We start from the raw sequence: 18,163 nt of genomic DNA on the forward strand, positions 1-18,163 counted from the left end.
ATATGATCCTTAATTATTATCCTTAACAATAAGAGCAGTAAATAGCAGAAAAGTCCTTGAGGTGCCTAAGGCCCAGGGCCGGGTGCCTCCGGGCAGTTAGACCAGCTAATGCCCCCAGGGCAGTGGGGAGACCACAGACCCCCGTCCACTGCCCGGCCCTGTCCTTGCCCCTGCCCTCCCATGGGGGCCCAGGGGACTGCAGGAGGAGATGGTCCCGAGGGCTGGGGGAGGGGCCGTGCCTTCACGTTCCTCTCCCCTTTCTCGGCGAGGGCCTCCCGGGCAGGGCCTCTGAGGGGAGGGGCCCAGGCAGTGCGCTGAACCCTGGGTGAGCCACGTGTCCACACCAGGCAGCCCCACTAACTGCCAGGGTCTGAGCCATGTCTGTGCAGGGGCTGGGAGGTGAGGGCCCCCAGCTGGCCCGGCAGGGAGAGGCGTCGAGGGGGGCCATCTTGGGGGAGCTCTGGGGCCCCCGTGGGGAGCTCCTCGAACGCCATGAACTGGGAAACCTGCAGAGAACACAGTGTGAGCAGACGAGGAAGACTGCAGAATGGGGGGGGGGGGGGAGGGAGGGGGCTGCCAGGTGAATAAAGGGGAGGGTCAGAGGACAGAGAGGGTCAGGAGACTTCGGTGACAGAGGACTGGAGGACAGAAGAGGGTCGGAGGCAACAAGGAGATGGGCCAAGGCACACAGAGCAGTACTTGGAGCACAAAGGGGAGGCGCTGAGGCTGCAAATAGAGAAATGCATTCTCCGTGGGCAAGAGCCAAACTGGGCAGCCAGGAGCCGTGGGAGCTGCCCTTGACCCAGGGGAGAACTCCAGACTGCAGCCACTCCCTTCCCAAGGGAACACGGCAGAAGAATCCAAACCCAACCCAGAATAAGGGGCCCTGAGTTGGGACAGAAAGAGAAACGAGGCTCCTTCCTCCAATCTAGAAAGAACTCGGGGACCGAGAAACAGAGGCAGGCTGGCGGCCCGGCCTCGGAAGGCCAGGGAGAGTGCCAGGGCAGGCGGGAGGGGGTGGTGGATGCCGCCAAGGGTGTTGTGAGACCTCTGCGGGGGAGGCCGCGAAGGGAGACTGGCACATGTGCTGACGTGGGCCCTGGTGTCTGCAAACAGGAGCAGGCAGCCTGTGGGCGGGGGACCAGACGCCAGAGGGAGGCGGGGAGCAGAGACCCAGCCACCTCTGGGAGCCAGAAGAGCCCCCTTCTTGGGGCCCAGGCACAGCTGTCTTGTCAGAAGGCTGGGAACACACATGTCCACTCAGGAGAGGACAAAGGGCGACAGAGGCCCACTCCAGCAGAAGAGGGGAGATGCAGGCCACAAGTGCTACCCTTGGGTTCAGCCCAAGCCCTCCAGACAACCCTGCAAGGCAGCTAGGGTGAGAGCCATTGGTCGGCGGTAAAGCCGGAGCTGAGCAGGGCCAGTCACGGCAGGGAGCTGGGACCCTGTCCCAAGGGTGCACTGGCACACAGCCCCCACCCCCGGGCCTCAGGCTCACCCAGTCCCCTCCTCGAGAGACCCCTCATGGCCATGACACAGACACCTTGAGTAGGTCTGGTCATTTGGGTGACACCTCTCAGCCTGCTCGTTTCCTCTGCCAGTTTTTGGGGGGCTTTGGTTTGGAGGCTCTCCTGCCTTGCCCTGTGCCTGCAGCTCCTGAGGAAGCCTTCCTCCAAGACTACTGTCCGGGACGAGGGCAGAAATGGGGGGTGGGAGGAAGCTGAGGCCCAGCGCCAAGCCAAAGGACAGCAGAGCACGTTTGGGGTGGAACTGGGGCAGAAAAGGCAGGGCTGGGGTGCCTTGGACAGGGAGAGGGCTCTGGAACTTACCTGAGAAAGCGAGTCCAGGGTGAGGGTGGGGATGGGGCTGACAGGCAGCAGAGAGGAGGTGGAGGTGGGACCAGGCCCTGGGGTGGTCACAGCACTGTAGGCAGGTGGGACCAGAGTCATCTGCCTCTGCAGCAGCTGCAGGACAGTGGCCATGTCTGCACTCAGCCGGGTCTCCAGCCTGGGGCAAGAAGGAGGATGCTCTGGCTCTCGGGGATGTGGGGACACCAATAACTGTGATTCTGGGACCACCCCATGGACCAGCCAGCTGCTCAGCCCCAGGCGCCCTCCTCCTTCTAGGTGTGCGGCCCGGGTCTCAGCACTGAATGGAAGGAGGAGTTCAAGGTGCAGCACACACAGAAAGGCCTACACAGAACAGACACTCCCCGTTCACTCTATAACACGGCCAGCAACCCACGGATCACACACACACACACACACACACACACACACACACACCCCGCTAAGCCCACCCCCTCAACACACTCGGCTGGGGGCCAAGCAGGATCCCAGGAGCCACCCTCACCTGTTGAGCTGCCTCTGAAGGGCATCCAGCTTGCTCTCCACATCGCCCCGGGGCCTCCGGCAGGGGCTGGACAGAGGGATGTTCAGGAGGCTGGGGGTGGGGGCAGGGCAGCGAGGCAGCTCCTGGTACTGGCGGCCCCGACTGTCCCCCCAGAAGCTGAAGATGTTGGACACTCCTGAGAAGGCACCTGGAGCCAGAGAACTGGGTTGAGACCAGGTCGGATGCCACGCCCCGCCCACCTGAGATGGCCCTTCCCCTACCTGACAGTGGGTTACAAGTGTCACTGCTCTTCTCACAGTCCTCCGTCAGGGGCTCCCCACCCGGCAGCTCTCCGGGGGGCCTGGGGCTGGAGAAGGGCACCAGGCGGAGGGGGCTGGAGCTGCGGCCTGGGCCCTCATCCTCACTGCTCTCAGGGCTGGAGGGGCCACTGGATGGGCTCTCCCCCCACGGCCCCCCTGGCCGGACCCGGCTAGTCGGCCCTGCCCCCGCCCGGCCCGGCCCCAAGGCCGACACCTCCCCTGGCTGTTCCGGGTCTGTGGGAAACAGAGAACGGGCCTCAGAGAAGGAAGGGGGCATGGAAGGGGAGAGGAGGGGACCGAGCAGGCCTGGCAGAGAGGGCTGTGCCAGGACGCCCTGGTTTGTACCCGGCTGTTTCTTCTGCTCTTTTCCCCACGCTCTAGCGGGCGGAGAGCTCCCAGGAGCGGGGCCAGGTCGTCTCCGACCGCTGACTGCCCAAGCACGGAAGTGGCACTAATGGGCGGGGCTCTCTGGGACCCCCGTCGCTGGCCCCCTCGCCCTCCTGTGCTGTCTCCTCGCCCCACATCAGTTCAAGGCAGCGCCCAAGCCGCTTCAGGCGGCACTCCCCCGCCCAGGAGGGTGGAAGGGGGCTTCCCGGAGGAGGTGCCAGTTCCAGTGGGCATTAGAGAACGGACATCGTTTGGGCAGGTGGGGTGAGAGAGTAGGGGCGCGAAAGTGCAGAGCCCAGGTGCAGGTGACACCACCCGACCCCGCGCTCCGCCCCCTTCTCGCCTCACCTGGACCCCGCCCACCGCTCCCCGCCCCCGCCCCGCCCCCGCCTCACCCTTGTCGGTGCGCCGGCGAAAGGACAGCTTGCGCTTGCGCTGTCTGCTGAAGCCGCCCTCCAGCTCCGCGCTGCCGGGAGACCCGGGGATCATGTTGGTCTGGAACCAAAAGCCGTGTCAGGGCCCTTCCGCGCCCACCTGCCCTGCCCGGGCCAGCCCACACCCCCTCATTAACACAGAGAGAAAGTGGGCCCGGAGCACCCGCTGTGAGGAAGGGCTGGAGCACAGATGTCACCTCTGCCCTAGAAGAGCTGAGTGAGGCTGGGACTTTCACCTCCAGACACCATTTGACAGGCAGGGAAATAGGCCCAGAGAGGTCACACAGTTGGGGGCAGCCACCAGGGTGCAGCCTGCTCAGCGCAGCCCACTCACATCCCGCAGGTTGAAGGTGATCTCCAGGCTGGACCAGAAGTGGTCAGAGAACTCCGGGTACATGTCCAGCACCTCCAGCAGGTCATCCCGGTGGATCTTGTGCAGGTCGCAGTAGGTGAGGGCCCGCACATCCCCATTGGACTTGCCAGGCCGAGCGTACAGGTTTAAAGGCTCTCCAAAGATGTCGTTCTTCCCTGGAGGCCGCCAAGAGTGGGGGTTCAGCCCCTGGGCCGCAGCACAGGCAAAAGGCACCTGTCTTCCCGGCCTTCTCACCCTGGGCTGGGGGCCAGGGACCTCCCCTCAGGCTGACCACCCACCCACCGGCCCCAGCCCCCAGAGCCAGGGAAGCATCAGCCAGCGCCATCTCCCCCCTGCGCCCAAAGGTGGGACTTGTGAGGCATAGTCATCAATGCGGAGGGGGCGGAGGGGGCAGAGGGCTTGGGTCTCCCTGCCTTCCAACAACTGGAAGCAGCCAGCAGGACCAGCCTGGATACCCCTCTCTTCCCATGGTCCTGGCTTCCTTGGGTTCTAAGTCCACTTTTACCCCCCCTCCAAACCCCATGTCCCAAACCCTCTCCTGGCCAATCACCGTGCCCTCGGTGTTCTTCGAGCTTACATCATAACACGGTAGGGAAACAAGACCAGCATTTTGTTTGCCAAAAGAAAGTAGCATACCATGGCTGATCATAGCACAGAACAGATAACACCAGAATGAATCACACATAGTAAAGCTAAGTGTTGTATAGTGAAACTTCGGTTTTAGTTGTGTTTGGGATGTTTATGGAGTTGAGTATAGGTGTTTGTGCTGAACTGATAAATAAAAATCGAAAATGGCCCACTGTGATGCATCTGCACTGTAAGGGGCAAAGGAAGGCAGAGGGCAGGAAGTCCCCTGCCAGGCCCCCCTGCCCTGTGTACAAGGACAGAAAGTTAGGGTGGCAGGGGCAGAGGGGCAAGACTCTCTTTGCTTTGGAGATGGTGAGGGCTGGGCTGGGCTGTGTCACGTGAGGCTACAGGGAACTTAGTAAATTTCCTTAGTAAAATCGGAGGCATAACCTCCCTCCACTGCCCACCTTGGAGTATTAGAGCAGGTTTGGTCCTGCTTTCAAAGGAGGCAAGAGTGTCGCTGCCTGTGGGGAGAACCTGAGGGGGAGCAGAATCCAAGAACCCCCCGAGTTCAGCCGCCCCACCCCATGTGGGGCTCCTCTCCACTGTCCCCCTTGGAGGGCCTAAGTTTAGGGGAATTAAAGGAACTCAAGGTCCCTGCAGGCGGTCCTGGGTCCACAGCCCCAACAACCGTGTCCTCGGAGAGCTCAGACGTCTCTCCAGACACCTGCAGCCCGGCACCCAGTCCCCCTGACCCAGCCCCGTACCCAGGATGGCCACGACGACGTCCCCCCGCAGGATCTCAATGGAGCCCCGGGAGATGAAGTAGAGGGCGGTGAGCAGGTCCCCGGCATGCACCAGCGTGTCGCCTGGCGGTGCATGTGTCGTCTTGAACTTCATGGCCAGGGCCCTCAGGCAGCCCTTGGTGGCCCCTCGGAAAGGCTTGCAGTGCTGCAGCAGTGAGCGGTTCAGATGCAGACAGATGTCCGCCTGCAGGCACTCGGGGAAGCCTTTCAGCACCTGGGGGCGGTGGGCGGGCTCAGCACCCTGTCTTCAGGCCCCTGGCCCAGAGACCCTGGGAGGAGCATCAGAGGGGCCACCCCTTCTAGCCGTGCGCCCTTGGGGATGATGACGCCTTGCTGCTCTCGGCCTCCATTTTCTTGGGTAAAGTGTAGAGACTAATCCCTGCCTGGGGCTGTTGGAAGGTTTCAGTGCTCCGCCTGTGTGCAAGGGCCTGCTTTGGCCTGCCCCGTGGTGAGAGTTCTCCCGGTAAATGAGCTCCATTATCAAAAGGAGGAGACCATCTCTCTCAGGGGCCTGCTCAGCACTAACTGTGACCCCCTGAACCACAGAGTGTGATGCTGTCAAGGGTGCTCCCTGCAGCCCGCCGCCAGCCCTTCTCGAAGACCAGTGGCCTCACCGCGTTCATATCGATGCCATTGGTGTAGGACCAGGCGTGCTGGAAGTACTCCTCCAGGCGCTGGCGCAAGGGGTTGGGGATTTGGTGGAAGCGGATGAACTCCCGCACCCGAAGCATCTGCGTGTGGTAGCGGGCAGTGCCCGAGTACAGCCTCTGGATGATGGCTGACACGTTGCCGAAGATGCTGGCGTACATGAGGGCTGGGGGCGGGGGTGAGTGGGACCATCAGCATCCGAAGGACCCCGCCCGCCCCTGCACCGGGTCAATGACACACGCAGTCACATCTCCGCGTAAGCACACACAAGAGATGCACAAACACAGAAGCCCAGGTGCACGTGCCCTGGGGCTCTGCCTTGTGCCCCTGTCCCCAAACACGCCCCCATGGTAGACCCCGGAGCCTCCAAGTCCCAGAGCCCCACTCTGGCCCATCTGGCATCCTCCCTCTCCTCCATCACAGGCTCTTCCTATCCCAGTCTCTGCTGCCCCCCCACCCCCCACCCCCCGCCACGCACCCCAGGGACACACTCACAGCCAATGAGCATGACACAGATGGAGAAGATCTTCTCGGAGTTGGTGTTGGGGGAGACATTGCCAAAGCCCACGCTGGTGAGGCTGCTGAAGGTGAAGTAGAGGGCCGTGACATACTTGTCCTTGATGGAGGGGCCGCCCAGGCCGCTGCTGTTGTAGGGCTTCCCGATCTGGTCACCCAGGTTGTGCAGCCAGCCGATGCGGGAGTCCATGTGCGGCTGCTCCATGTTGCCAATGGCGTACCAGATGCAGGCCAGCCAGTGCGCGATGAGCGCGAAGGTGCACATGAGCAGGAAGAGCACAGCCGCCCCGTACTCCGAGTAGCGGTCCAGCTTCCTCGCCACGCGCACCAGCCGCAGCAGCCGCGCCGTCTTCAGCAGCCCGATCAGCTGGTGGGGGGGGGGGGAGAGCCTTCAGTGTGGGGGCAAATGAGGAGTTGGGGGGCACTGCAGCCCTCGGGGTCACTGGAAGTAAAATCCCCAAAGACTTCCTCCCAGAACCTCCTAAAGATTGAAGCCCCTCCCATTCCCTAAGCCCAGCACAGAGTCCCATTCATCTTTGTGCTAGCTCTGTGACAAAGGGCTCATCTTTCTGACAGAGGGCTCATGGGGTCCCCCTGCTGAGAATGGGACTCTGAAAGGTACAACGCCCACCCTAAGGGGACTGGCCAGAACTCCCACTGGTTCCCAGGCCACTTCTGCGTGATTAGAACCCGGCGGCCTCTTTGAATAGACAAACATTAAAAGGCGGCCCCTCTGGACCTCTACCTGGCGAGTGGCTCACATGGAGACGGGCGGTGGCCATGGGTTAGCGGAGGCACCTGCCATGCCCCCTTTCTCTCACTACCCCCTGTACCCTACCACCTCCTCTCCTCTTCCAGGTGCCCTCCCAGCCTCTGCCTCCCGGCCAACTAACCTCCTCAGAGCCAGAGCCAAAGATGAGCAAGTCGAAGGGGATGGCAGCCACCATATCGATGAGGAACCAGCCCTTGAAGTAGTGGACGGCGATGCGGCCAGGATGGCTGACCACCTCCTCGTTGGCATTGACGTAAGTGGTACGGAAGTTGATGAGGATGTCCACGATGAACATGATGTCCACGATGAAGTCCACCACGGCCAGTGGCTGGCAGGCATAGCCACAGTCGGGGGCCGGGGAGCCCTCTTCCGTCTCCTTCAGCAGGAAGGCGGCCGAGTAGGGTGTGAAGACAGCCGTGTAGATGACCAGCAGCAGGATGAGCCAGTCCCACACGGCCTTGAACGGGCTGTAGTGCAGGATGGTCCAGCGGTGGATGCGCGGTGCCTGCAGCTTATACTCTGGCAGCACATCGGCACCCAGGGACAGGACCTGGACAGGCAGGGAAGGAGGGGGTGATAGAACGATGTCCCCCTGGAGTCCGGGGCAGGGGAGGACACGCCATGGGGTCTCCAGGGTGGGAGCAGACGTCATCTCTGCTGGGGCCGCCAGAGAAGAGACTGAGCAGAGTAAGGGAGAAGCCGAAAAGTGTCGGTCAGGATGCCCATCCCTCAGCCAAGTGGCCATAGCCACCGCCCACCGTGGGATTCAGGCACTACTCTTCCCCATGTGGCACGCAGACCTGCTGTCTGACGACCTGAGTTCAGGGCACCAGGCAGTAATATCCAGATGTACGGCTCCCCCCGCCAAGCAACGCACACCCATAGCTCTGGTTATAACTCCCCCACGCAACCTTGCCCACCGCCCCCAAACACCACATAGACACCACACACATACACACACACACACACTCACACACACCATGATGCCAATATAGAAAATGCTCCAAGGGCTAAGACTCCAAGCCTGGGTGATAACCCCAGGAGGCATAGTTTGACACATAAAATGGTGGTGGTCACTGCCGTTCCCATAGCAGTGCCACTCCTGGTGACCCGGGCACTGAGAGCCTAAAGGTCCCTTTGCCACTGGCCCAAGGGTACCAGCCACCCAGACTCAGGCCCCTTGGCTTCCCTTGGGGAGAGACCAAGACACAAGCCCCTGCCGCTCCCCAGCCCCATCCCCAGACCCAGGGCAGCCCTCAAGCTCTGCCCTCCAACTCTCCTCCAAAGGCCCAGAGAAGACCTAAGCCAGCCACAGATGTACCCACATGTACACAGACGGACGTGCACACAGGTGAATGTTCCCAAGTGTCCTACCCAGCCCCGCACGGGCTCAATGGCCAGGCAGAGGCAGGCCTGCCATTCACCCCAAAGAGCCAGCACCTTGTGCCATTCTCTTCCCAAGCCAAACTAGAAAGAACTGAGGCCAGGCTTCCCACACTGGGCCAGGAGCCTGTCCCCTGTTGCCTCCCCCTGCCCCCTCCTCACAGACATCTGACTCACCTCCAGACTCTGTCCCTAGGCCCTCCAGGCCTGGTGCTGCCATCCCCAGGCAGCCAAACCCAAGGCCTCACCCACACCTTTGAGACCCAAGGTTGCTGGCCCCAATCCAGGAAGCACTGAGTGCCAGGGCCCCACATCCTCAGGCCTCTGGACCAAGAGAGAGTCAGGGTGGGGGGAAGCCCCAAAGGTGCCCATTCATACTCAAGCCAGGGATTCCAGGGACCCACCACCCCCACATGGACTCTTTGGAGCCTTAGAGGAAGTAACTGGAAGTTAACGCGGGCCATGGTTAGGGGTCTGGCCACCCTCAGGGAGACACGGCAGCTCCAGAGACATCTGACGGCTGGGGGAGCAGCTGTGCCCTGCCTTCACCCCAAGCTGCTTGCTCCTTAAGGCAGAGAGCATGAGGCAATGGCCTTTCGAGGGTCAAGTGAGGACTGGAGAAAGAACCGGCCAGGGCCCCCACAGACAAGGGGGCAGAAGGTAACTAGCCCTGGATGGGGCTCCTCCCCAAGCCTGAGAGGCCAGGCCCCCTGGGGGCTGTGTTAGACCACACCCACGGCACCACCCTGCCCCTCCCCGAGTCTGAGCAAGCAAGACCAAGACAGCGCCCCTGCACAAATGCACACTCGTGGGACAAACCTGGGACTCAAGGCCTGGATCCACAGACCTCATCAGACAGGGGCCAGGCCCTGCTCTGCAACCACCAGCTTACCGTATGGCCTTGGCCCAGGTTTGTAACCCCCCTTGACTTCTGGTTCCACAGAATCCTGAAGCTTATTTAAGTAAACCAAATCCTGGGTCCTCACCTATGGGTAGGATTCTTCCCCCTCCTTACACCTGTTCCCCAGCTGAGAGGAGCACATGAGCCAAGGCAGGGAGTTCAGGTGGTAGAGGAGTGGGATTCTCAGACTCACTCCTAAAGCACCCCCGCAACTGCCTGGAGCTTGCTCCCGGCTGACAGAAGCCCCTGGGAGCAGAGAGGTGACTCCCAGGATTAGCCTACAGAATAATCAGCCTGGGGGGAAGGCAACACAGCCCCCAGCAACACAGCCCCCAGCTCCTCAGGCTGCCCAGGAGGAGGTGATCCAAGTGGCTGAGCTCTGCCCACTGCCATCCAGTGGCCCCTGACCCCACACGCTCCTCAGCCTCAGCCTCCAAATCCGGACCCCTGAAGCAGCCCAAGCCTCCTTCTCCCCGCACGGTGTCCACGCCAGCACACGGCAGGGAGCACTAGGGTCCCAGAGCTTTGCTGGCTGGCCTCTCACTGTCCCACCACGCTCCTCTCCTCCCCCGTTTGCCCACCGTCGTCCTCTCTGGGCACCCATTTCATTCCTGTTCTCCCTTTCCTCCTTTTGTATTTGGAGCCAGGACCGTGGGCCACGGAAGCCCTGGGAGAGGGGAAGCCCTGGCAAGAAAAACACTGTCCATCCAGGCCCAGCAGGCCTAGAGGAGAGCGAGCAGGGGCCAGCAGTGAGATGAGCAGAGCTGCAGACCCCACGGCTCCCCAAACTGTCCTGCTTCTCAGAAGCCCTCTCCCGGCCCGGCCCTGGGAGCCAGAGCCGCACCCAACTTGCCAGCGACTGTCTGGGTACCCCAGCCCAGGGAGGGAAGGGGAGTGGCTGGGGGTGGCGGGGGTGGGGGGGCTGGGGGTCACCTACCTCCTGGGCCACCAGGCTGGAGATGCGCACGGCCCGCCTCACCCGGCCTTTCTGGGCCCTGGGCTGCAGAGCCCCTGTGCTGCTCGCCTTCCCTGCTGGGGCCGCCATGGAGGACTTGGCTCCCCCCAGCCTGCCTGCCCTAGAGCCCGAGGGCCCGGCCAGTGCCTCACCTGCACCCCAGCAGCAGTCCCAGCCCAGGCTGCGCCCCAGAGGCTGGCGGCCTGGCTTCCAGGGCAGCCTCTGGCATGAAGCCAGGGTCGCTGGGGCTGGGCCCCGGGGCCGGGGTCACCCTGGCAGTGAGTGTGGACGGCAGCCCGCCTGGCTCGGGCTGCCCATGGCCCCCTGGTGTGAGCCCCGCTGCCAGGGTGCTGCGCTCTGCCCGCAGCGCCGCGGTCGGAACCTCAGCTCCTCAGCCGGCCCCTCCTCCCAGGTCCCCACCCCCACCCTGCCACACTGGGCTCCCCCGCCCCGCCTGTGCTGGCCAGCGGCCCCCTCCCCCGCGGCCCGATCAGGGCTCCTGCTGCAGCCGCTCCCGCAGCCCGCGCCCCTCCCCCTCCCCCAGGCAGCCAGGCCTGTCACCGCAGATTAATGGTCTCCCCAACACCCCCGCCCCGCCGGTCCAGTGCCCAGCCAGCCAGAGTCAGACAGACACCCAGAGATGGAGAGACCGCCCAGTGACAGGCAAAGCCAGGAACACACGCGCACGCTGCCACATACAGACCACGCACAGACCACACCACGACAGGCAGTCGCTGTGGGCCCGGGAGCAGGGCAGACACCGGGGCTCCAGGTGGGAAGAGAGGCAGAGGCGGGAGCGGGAGAGGGGTAGGCGGCCAGATATGGGGCCTGGGGTGAGGGGGAACATTCTGGAGTCAAGGCCAAGGGGCTGGAGACCTGGCAGGAGCCCAGAGAGCCAGAGGCAGCGGGAGCAGGGCCAGGAGGAGGGCCAAGGAGGCTGGCAGCGACGACAGCAAGCGAAAGGGGGCAGCTCCCTCACCCAGGCCAACTCAGGGAGCTGCTGTGGAAGGGGCAGGAGGGAGCCACAGACTGAGGCTCAGCAGGTGTGGGACGGTGGCCCCCACTGTCCCGGGCTCCTCACCTACTGTAGAGATCCCCACTCCTGACCCTCTCCCCCGACCCCACCCCCCAAGGCCAGGACGTGAAGAAGGAGTTGGAATGGACCGAGCCATGGGGTTGGTGCCAGCAATCTTGCTGCCAGGAAGGGCCAGGAGACCAGGCTGGTCGTGCCACCAGACAGTGTCGGGCAATGCCCCCAAAGGCTGGCGGTCTTCTCTGGCCCAGGATTAGGGACCTCGTCCTTCTGTATCTGTGCACCCACCATCATACACTCCCCTCCCGACTTGGGAAGGAAATTCCCCTGTCCCGTGCTTTGGGGACAGGGATGGGCACCTGCAAGCCATTCTGGCCCTAGCATAGGATCCCCACCCTAGCTTATCACATTGGCCTAGAAGAACTGGAGACCTTGACCTTGACCTCCATGGCCCCTTCTAATTTGAATTCTTCCATAGGTCTGCCCCTACCCTGCCCCATACCTCCTTCACCACACCCTGTGAGCAGACCCCATCACGCCCCTGTGACTGCCTTCTCCGGCCCACCCTGTCCTCCCTGTGCACCATCAACCTGTTCTCTGTATCTGTCCTGTCCCAAGTTCCCTGGCCTACCTCTCTTTTCTTCCCCTGCCCTCCCCTCCCCTGCAGTCTTCCTTTCTCAGGACCTCTCAGACTTGTTCTCTCTCACCCCAGCTCTGGAACCCCTCCCACCCCCACCTCCAGCCAGTGGGTCTGCCCACCCTCAAGAGGCCCTTACTGACTGGACCCCTCCACCACCCGCCTTGGACCACAGCCCACTCCCACCACCTCTAAGCTCCTCCAAGGTGAGAGGAGAGCCAGGGAGCCAAGCACCGACCTGGGTGACCTTCTCAGTGACATTGTGGGTCCGCTCCTTTATCTTCGGTGCTATGATCTCCCGGTCACTGGTGGGCGAAGCCAGGAAAGGGTCCCCCTTGAGGTCCACAAAGTTGAGGGTGATTTGGGGAATCTTGCTAATGGTACGGTAGCGCACGAGGTCTGAATCTGACGTGGAGTTGAGCAGGCCGCCGCGCAGGGGGTGCATGGCCCCTGGAGTGGAGGGGAAAGTCACGTCAGGGAGGCAGGTGGGGGGGGGGCGGTTTGCACGGCCCAGGGGGTGGAGGGCAAAGCTGGGTCCGGGGGACGGGCTGAGGAGGAGACCAGGCCCTGTGTGAACTAGGCCATGGGATACCGTGAGTCAATGAGGTCAACTCAGGAGACAGGCAGTCACCGAGAAACAAGGCCAGAGTCCTGGCCACAGGGAGGAAGCGTGCCACCGCACAGGCAGGATGTGACGGAGGAAGAAGATCCTCCATAGGGTCTGCTCAGCGGGCACTGGGCAGCGGCCAGAGGACCAGGTGGTAGCCGGGACCCAGAGGCCTCTCCTGCCCTCCACACTCCCCATGGCCATCCCCGCTCCGGGCGTCCTGGGAAAGTGAGCTCCACCAGCCAGCCAAGGCTCTGTGAGTGGAAGAATGTAATGGGATGAATGGACATTTAATGGAGTAAAAGGCCACTTAATGGGATTAAGTAAGTGCTTAATGGGATTTCCATCTTCCAGGCACACAGGCCAGGGCTGAGAGGGGGGCAGCTGAGGGCCCCTAATGGGGCAGGCCTGGCGGGCGGGGAAGCGTCGGGGCAGTTCTCGCAGGTTCCGCAGGGCTCCCGGGCCCTCACCGGTGCTGGCGTGGTGCGGGGGCGGCGGCAGCCCCGCGCGCATGGCTTCGATGTCGTCAGCCGAGGAGGCGCGGCGCACGCTGGCGCAGCTCTCCCGGGAGCGCGTCCGGGCCAGGCTGCAGCTGGAGCCCGAGGCGTCGGGGTTGAGGCTGTGAGCCCGGGGTGATGGGTGCGGCTCGGGCGCGCCCGCAGAGGCCGGCGGGGAGCTGGAGCCCACCAGCGCGCGCCGCTCCTCCGCTGGCCCGAGCCCCGCCACGTGGTTGTCCATCGCCGGCACCTCATCCAGGGCCAGCGACTCGCTGCTGTGTGCCGCAGGCGTCAGGTCCACGTCCACCACCACGGCCCCCGGGGCGCCCGCACTGCCCGCACCGCCTGGCCGCGCGGAGGACTCCCGGGCGGTCAAGGCCAGCAGCGCAGGCAGCTTCAGGCGGAAGGTCTTGGCTCGGCCTGCGGGGAGAGGGGAGGCAAGTGGCCACGGGGACCGCCAAGAGAGCAGCCCAGAGCAGGGAAGCCTGGGAGCTGGAGCCCCAGCCACCGAGGGGAGGCAGGAGGGGAAGCGGGAGCCCTGGCAGCCGGCACCCCTTCACCCCAACTCCCACTGCACCGAACTCAAGTCTCAAAAGACCTCCAGAAGACAATCTTATCTAAGGCTCTGACAATACCTCACAGGTCATGGTGGGCTCTGCATAAACCACGCATGCCTCTCACAACTGTGCTGGTGGGTATCATTATCCCCAGTTTAGACTCGAGTCGTGTGATGTGCTAGTGGTCACACAGTAAATGGCAGGGCCCGCATTTGCATGGAGGAGTAATGCCATGGCCTTCGGCCAGACCCTGTCATACCCCAGCGTCTTACAGATGGTCTCTGGAAAACAGGTAAGGCCAGTGTTCTTAATACCGCCTTCTTGGAGCTTGAGGAACCAAGAGCTGGAATCTTCTGCCAAGACTCTGAGGGCATCATTAAAATTAAGCCCAGGACGTCAGGAAGGAAGGGGGGGGGGGTGGCTTTGTGTTATGGGAGAACGAGATGAGGCCTCCGTCTCTCCAGCCATGGTGAGCATTCCCCTCAAATCCTCTTCCCACTCAGCCATGGCCAGAGCAAGGAGCTGGCCAATCCAGGAACAAGGCCCAGGGACCCAAAGCAACACAGGGAGGGAGTTGAGTCCCTAAGACACAGAGCCTTCTGATGAGCTGGGGAGCCAATCCGCGGTGGCCAGGGCCATATGGGAAGGGTGAATCCCCCATTCCTGGGGCTCAACACAGGACCACTCCAGGAACCCAAGCAGGGAGGGCTAGGAGACCAGGTGCAGTCCTGTCTCAAGGACCTGTGAATCTGGGCTCAATCCGTCACCCCACCCATCTGTCCATCCTGAGCCATATGGGACTAGGCCATACCCTTGGTGTTCTCCCCCCAGCATCCCTTCCTGCAGAGCACTGGCCTTGGGGAGCCTCAAGCCCTCAGGAAAGGGACCTGAGAGCATGGCTGCACTTGCCTGGGGCCAACCAGCTGCTGGCGGTGCCACGGTGATTGGTGTCATGGGCCGGGCTCCCCACCATGTCCTTTTCCATCACCACCTCGAAATTGAGGATGAACATGATGACAGCTCCATCTTCATTCTTCACGGGCACCACATCCACCAGGCACAGGAAGCAGCTCCCTGAAGAGCAGAGGACTTGGCCACTGTGGCACCGGGGCCCCTCGGGTGGGCAGAGCAGAACCCGACTGGGCCGGTCCGTGCCGGCCCCATAGGCCCCATACCCACTTCCTGGCCCCTCCTCCGCGGTGTCTCCTGCCCAGACCCCTCCTTCAGCCATGTGCCTGCCACTCTGAGCTCCTTCCCTCCATCTGTCCACTCCAGCGTGCTGCTCCTTGTGAGGGCCTCTCTGCTCGTCCCCTCCCTAGCCTCTTGATCTTTCCTTGCTGTCCCTCGTGCCAGGCAGTCTAGCGCTGCAGGGAAGCCCACAGACTTCAGGCCCAGGACCTCCAGGCTCCCATTCCAGCTCTGCTGCTTTGTCACTCATGCTTTTTTCCCCCCTTAATTATTTAGCCTCCCTGTGCCTCATCTTCCTCCCCTCTGAAATGGGAATGATAATCACTCATTTCTCATGTATTGTAAAGATGAAACAAGTCAGTACCTGCCAAGTGCCTGGTGTGGCCTGGACAGGGAGAGGGGTTAGCAGTCCCTCTGTCTCTGACTCTGCTCTCCCCACATTAGCACCAACTGCTATGCCCGTCCACGGCAAGGTGGGTTCAGACGTTGAGGGCAAGAGTCTCAAAACCATTACCACAATTTGGTATTGCCACAACATCCAAGCGTGTGATTTTGTGTTTCACAAAAGGATTGGTCTGATATTTATAGAAATAAAGCAAGTGATCTTTCAACAAAGAGTTGAGAAGCACTGCTTCTAGAACTTTCGTTTCTGTTTCTCATTTTTCTCTCTTGTTCCTTGACTTTTTTCTTCCCTTCCCAATCTCTCTCTCTCTCTCTGGCCACCAGAGCCCCTATTCCAGGTGAGGTCAGTCCTCCAGGCCAAATGCACCCAGTCCACCTCTGCTCCTTATCCAGAGCACTGCCCCCTCACCCCTCTCTCTGTCGCTTTTTTCTTTTTTTAAGATTTTATTTATTTGACACAGAGAGCGAGTGAGAGAGAGACAGAGAGCAAGCACAAGCAGGGGGAGCGGCAGGCAGGGGAGAAGCAGGCTCCTCGCTGAGCAAGGGGCCTGATGTGGGGCTCGATCCCAAAACCCTGGGATCCTGACCTGAGCTGAAGGCAGACGCTGAACCAACTGAGCCACCCAGGCGCCCCGATCTCTGTCGCTTTCTGAAAGAGACCCTGGCTACGGCCATACCACCCTGAACGCACCCGATCTCGTCTGAAAGAGACCTTGGCAGTCTTAGCCTCTGCCTAAGGCCCAGCTCAGAACCCCCACCCACAGAAAGCTCTCCTGGATGAAACACCCTGTTCCTCCTTCCTTATGGTCCCTACAGGGACCAGACATGTTCCTCATCTCCCTCTCTTTTTTTTTTTTTAAGATTTTATTTATTTATTTGAGAGAGAGAATGAGAGATAGCACAAGAGGGAAGAGGGTCAAGAGGGAGAAGCAGACTCCCTGCTGAGCAGGGAGCCCGATGTGGGACTCGATCCCAGGACTCCAGGATCATAACCTGAGCCTAAGGCAGTCGCTCAACCAACTGAGCCACCCAGGCGCCCCTCTCCCTCTCTTTCTGAGGCAGAGACTTCTTTCCTTGCCTTCGCTCCCCCTCATCTGTCTTCTGTGAACTGTAGGGGCCTAACTCCCCAGTGTCTACATCCCCTCTGAAGGGCCCAGCACCTACAACGATGCACCAGGGAGGAGGCCCTGGCAGCAGGTGTGAGGGATGGGGTAGTGGGGAAAGGGTCAAGAAGGAGAAGGGTGGAGAGCAAATGTGGGTGGTGAACTGAGTCAAGGAAGAGGCCAACAAACCTGGAGCTGGCAGCCTCAGACTTGAGCTAGTGCTTGATGCCTGCCAACAAGGCCCTGGGCGCCGAGCCTCAGCTGAGCAGGCCAGGTGCAGAGGGCCTGAGTCCTGGGAGATGCTCCCTGGCTTGGGGAGGACTTGCTGGGGACAAGGCCAGGAGAGGCAGGCAGATCAGCACTTCTAAGGGCTGTGGGATCAAGCTAGCAGAAGGAGGTCCTCTGAAACCAACTGCAGCAGGACAGCACTGGGTTGAGGGGGGCTGGGCCAGGGGAGGGGCTGGCCAGGAATTCTCCGCCCCACCCCGAAGCCCTTCCACTCACCGCATCCTGGCCCTCGTGGCTTGGCCTGTGGGACCTGAGCTCTGTCTGGGTCTCCCTCCAGCAGCTGTCCCCTGACCTCCGGCCTCTGACATGGCCTGGCTAAAGCCAGGCTGTGGTGTCGGGCGCTGCAGGGGGCCGGGCCCAGCTGGAGACCGTTTGGCACCCAGACAGCCCGCCTAGAGTTTATGCCCTAATATGGTGATGGCCGGCAGCGGCCTGAACAGGGACTGGCCCTCATCAGGACTAAGGAGAGGCCAGAGACCAGGAAACCTGAGCCCTGGAGACCCCCAACACCCACCCCTGGGCACCCCAGTGATCCAGGCCCCTGATTCTCATTCCTCACGAGGAAACTCGTCTCAGAGAAGTCCACGAGTCTGGAACCCAGATGAGCCCACCCCTTCAGGATGGCCTGGGGATTCTGCCCCCAACACAGAGCCCCAGGAGTCTGAACCCCAGGCAATAGCCCACGCCCACTCCGTTCAGGCTTTTCAGCATTCTGCATCTCAGGTAGCCCGGGACCCTGGCATCCCAAACTGCCACCCCACCGCCTGCCGGGGCTGCAAAAACTTCAGCCGCGAGCCCCCTCGCGGTACAGACCAGCTCCCCACTCCAGACACACACTCACACAAAGCCCCCTTGGCCCTCTCCCTTTGTCGACATTCAAGGAATTTTTCCTTTCAAATAACCCTGTCAAAGCCCTGGTTATTCCAAAAATGTGAACTGGAGCCCTGCCTGAGGGCTGTGGGGATGGGGGGGAGGAGGGGTAGGCTCCAGCGGCTGTTTTCAAGGGGGCATGGAAGGAAGAAGGAGAGCCGGTGGCCCCAACTCAGCCAGGGCTCTCTGAGGCTCTACCTCCCACCACCCTGCTGGGTCGGCTGGGTCCTCCACAGACTGCCCTATCACACATCCCCAGCTCTTCGGCCGGAGCAGCCGGCGGCCCCCATCTTGTCACTGGTTGGCCTTACGGGGGGGGGGGGGGGGGGCGTCGCTGAGGGCAGCTGAAGGTCACACAGAACAGGGGTGGGGGCACAGGGACACCCAGAGCTGGGCATCAGCACAGAGCGATTGAAGCCGGTGGGTGGTGGGGCTCTGACCTTCGCACAACTTCACAGCAGAGAAGAAATGTCCAGAGTCCGTGGCTCAGCTGCCTCCGGGGGAGCCCTGGGCGGGCACTGCGCACACAGAACGGTCCCTCACCCTCCCCTAGCCCCTTGCCTACCTACCCCGGGCCCGGCCCTGCCC

The 18,163-nt window shown here is 62.0% G+C and overlaps 1 protein-coding gene across 6 annotated transcripts in view; it reads right to left on the minus strand.

Moving 5' to 3' along the window:
* Nucleotides 1–207: 207 nt before the first annotated feature.
* The window catches only part of KCNH2 (potassium voltage-gated channel subfamily H member 2), a 62,565-nt gene continuing 44,609 nt past the window's right edge, over nt 208–18,163 (minus strand). For 3 of the 6 annotated variants that reach the window (XM_027574577.2, XM_027574575.2, XM_027574578.2), the window contains 13 exons: nt 14,634–14,798; nt 13,141–13,587; nt 12,302–12,513; nt 7,276–7,704; nt 6,362–6,749; nt 5,833–6,032; nt 5,180–5,432; nt 3,807–4,000; nt 3,434–3,533; nt 2,613–2,885; nt 2,353–2,539; nt 1,830–2,007; nt 208–506 (listed from right to left, as the gene is read on the minus strand). In XM_027574577.2, the coding sequence (XP_027430378.1) occupies nt 357–506; nt 1,830–2,007; nt 2,353–2,539; nt 2,613–2,885; nt 3,434–3,533; nt 3,807–4,000; nt 5,180–5,432; nt 5,833–6,032; nt 6,362–6,749; nt 7,276–7,704; nt 12,302–12,513; nt 13,141–13,587; nt 14,634–14,798 (3,176 nt within the window). In that variant the 3' untranslated portion in view covers nt 208–356. Of the gene's footprint in view, nt 507–1,829; nt 2,008–2,352; nt 2,540–2,612; nt 2,886–3,433; nt 3,534–3,806; nt 4,001–5,179; nt 5,433–5,832; nt 6,033–6,361; nt 6,750–7,275; nt 7,705–10,375; nt 10,790–12,301; nt 12,514–13,140; nt 13,588–14,633; nt 14,799–18,163 lie in introns of those variants that run through there. The other 3 variants (XM_027574576.2, XR_003516573.1, XM_027574579.2) reach the window with 3 other exon arrangements.

Source organism: Zalophus californianus, chromosome 12, assembly GCF_009762305.2.
Source record: "Zalophus californianus isolate mZalCal1 chromosome 12, mZalCal1.pri.v2, whole genome shotgun sequence".
NCBI lineage: Eukaryota > Metazoa > Chordata > Mammalia > Carnivora > Otariidae > Zalophus > Zalophus californianus.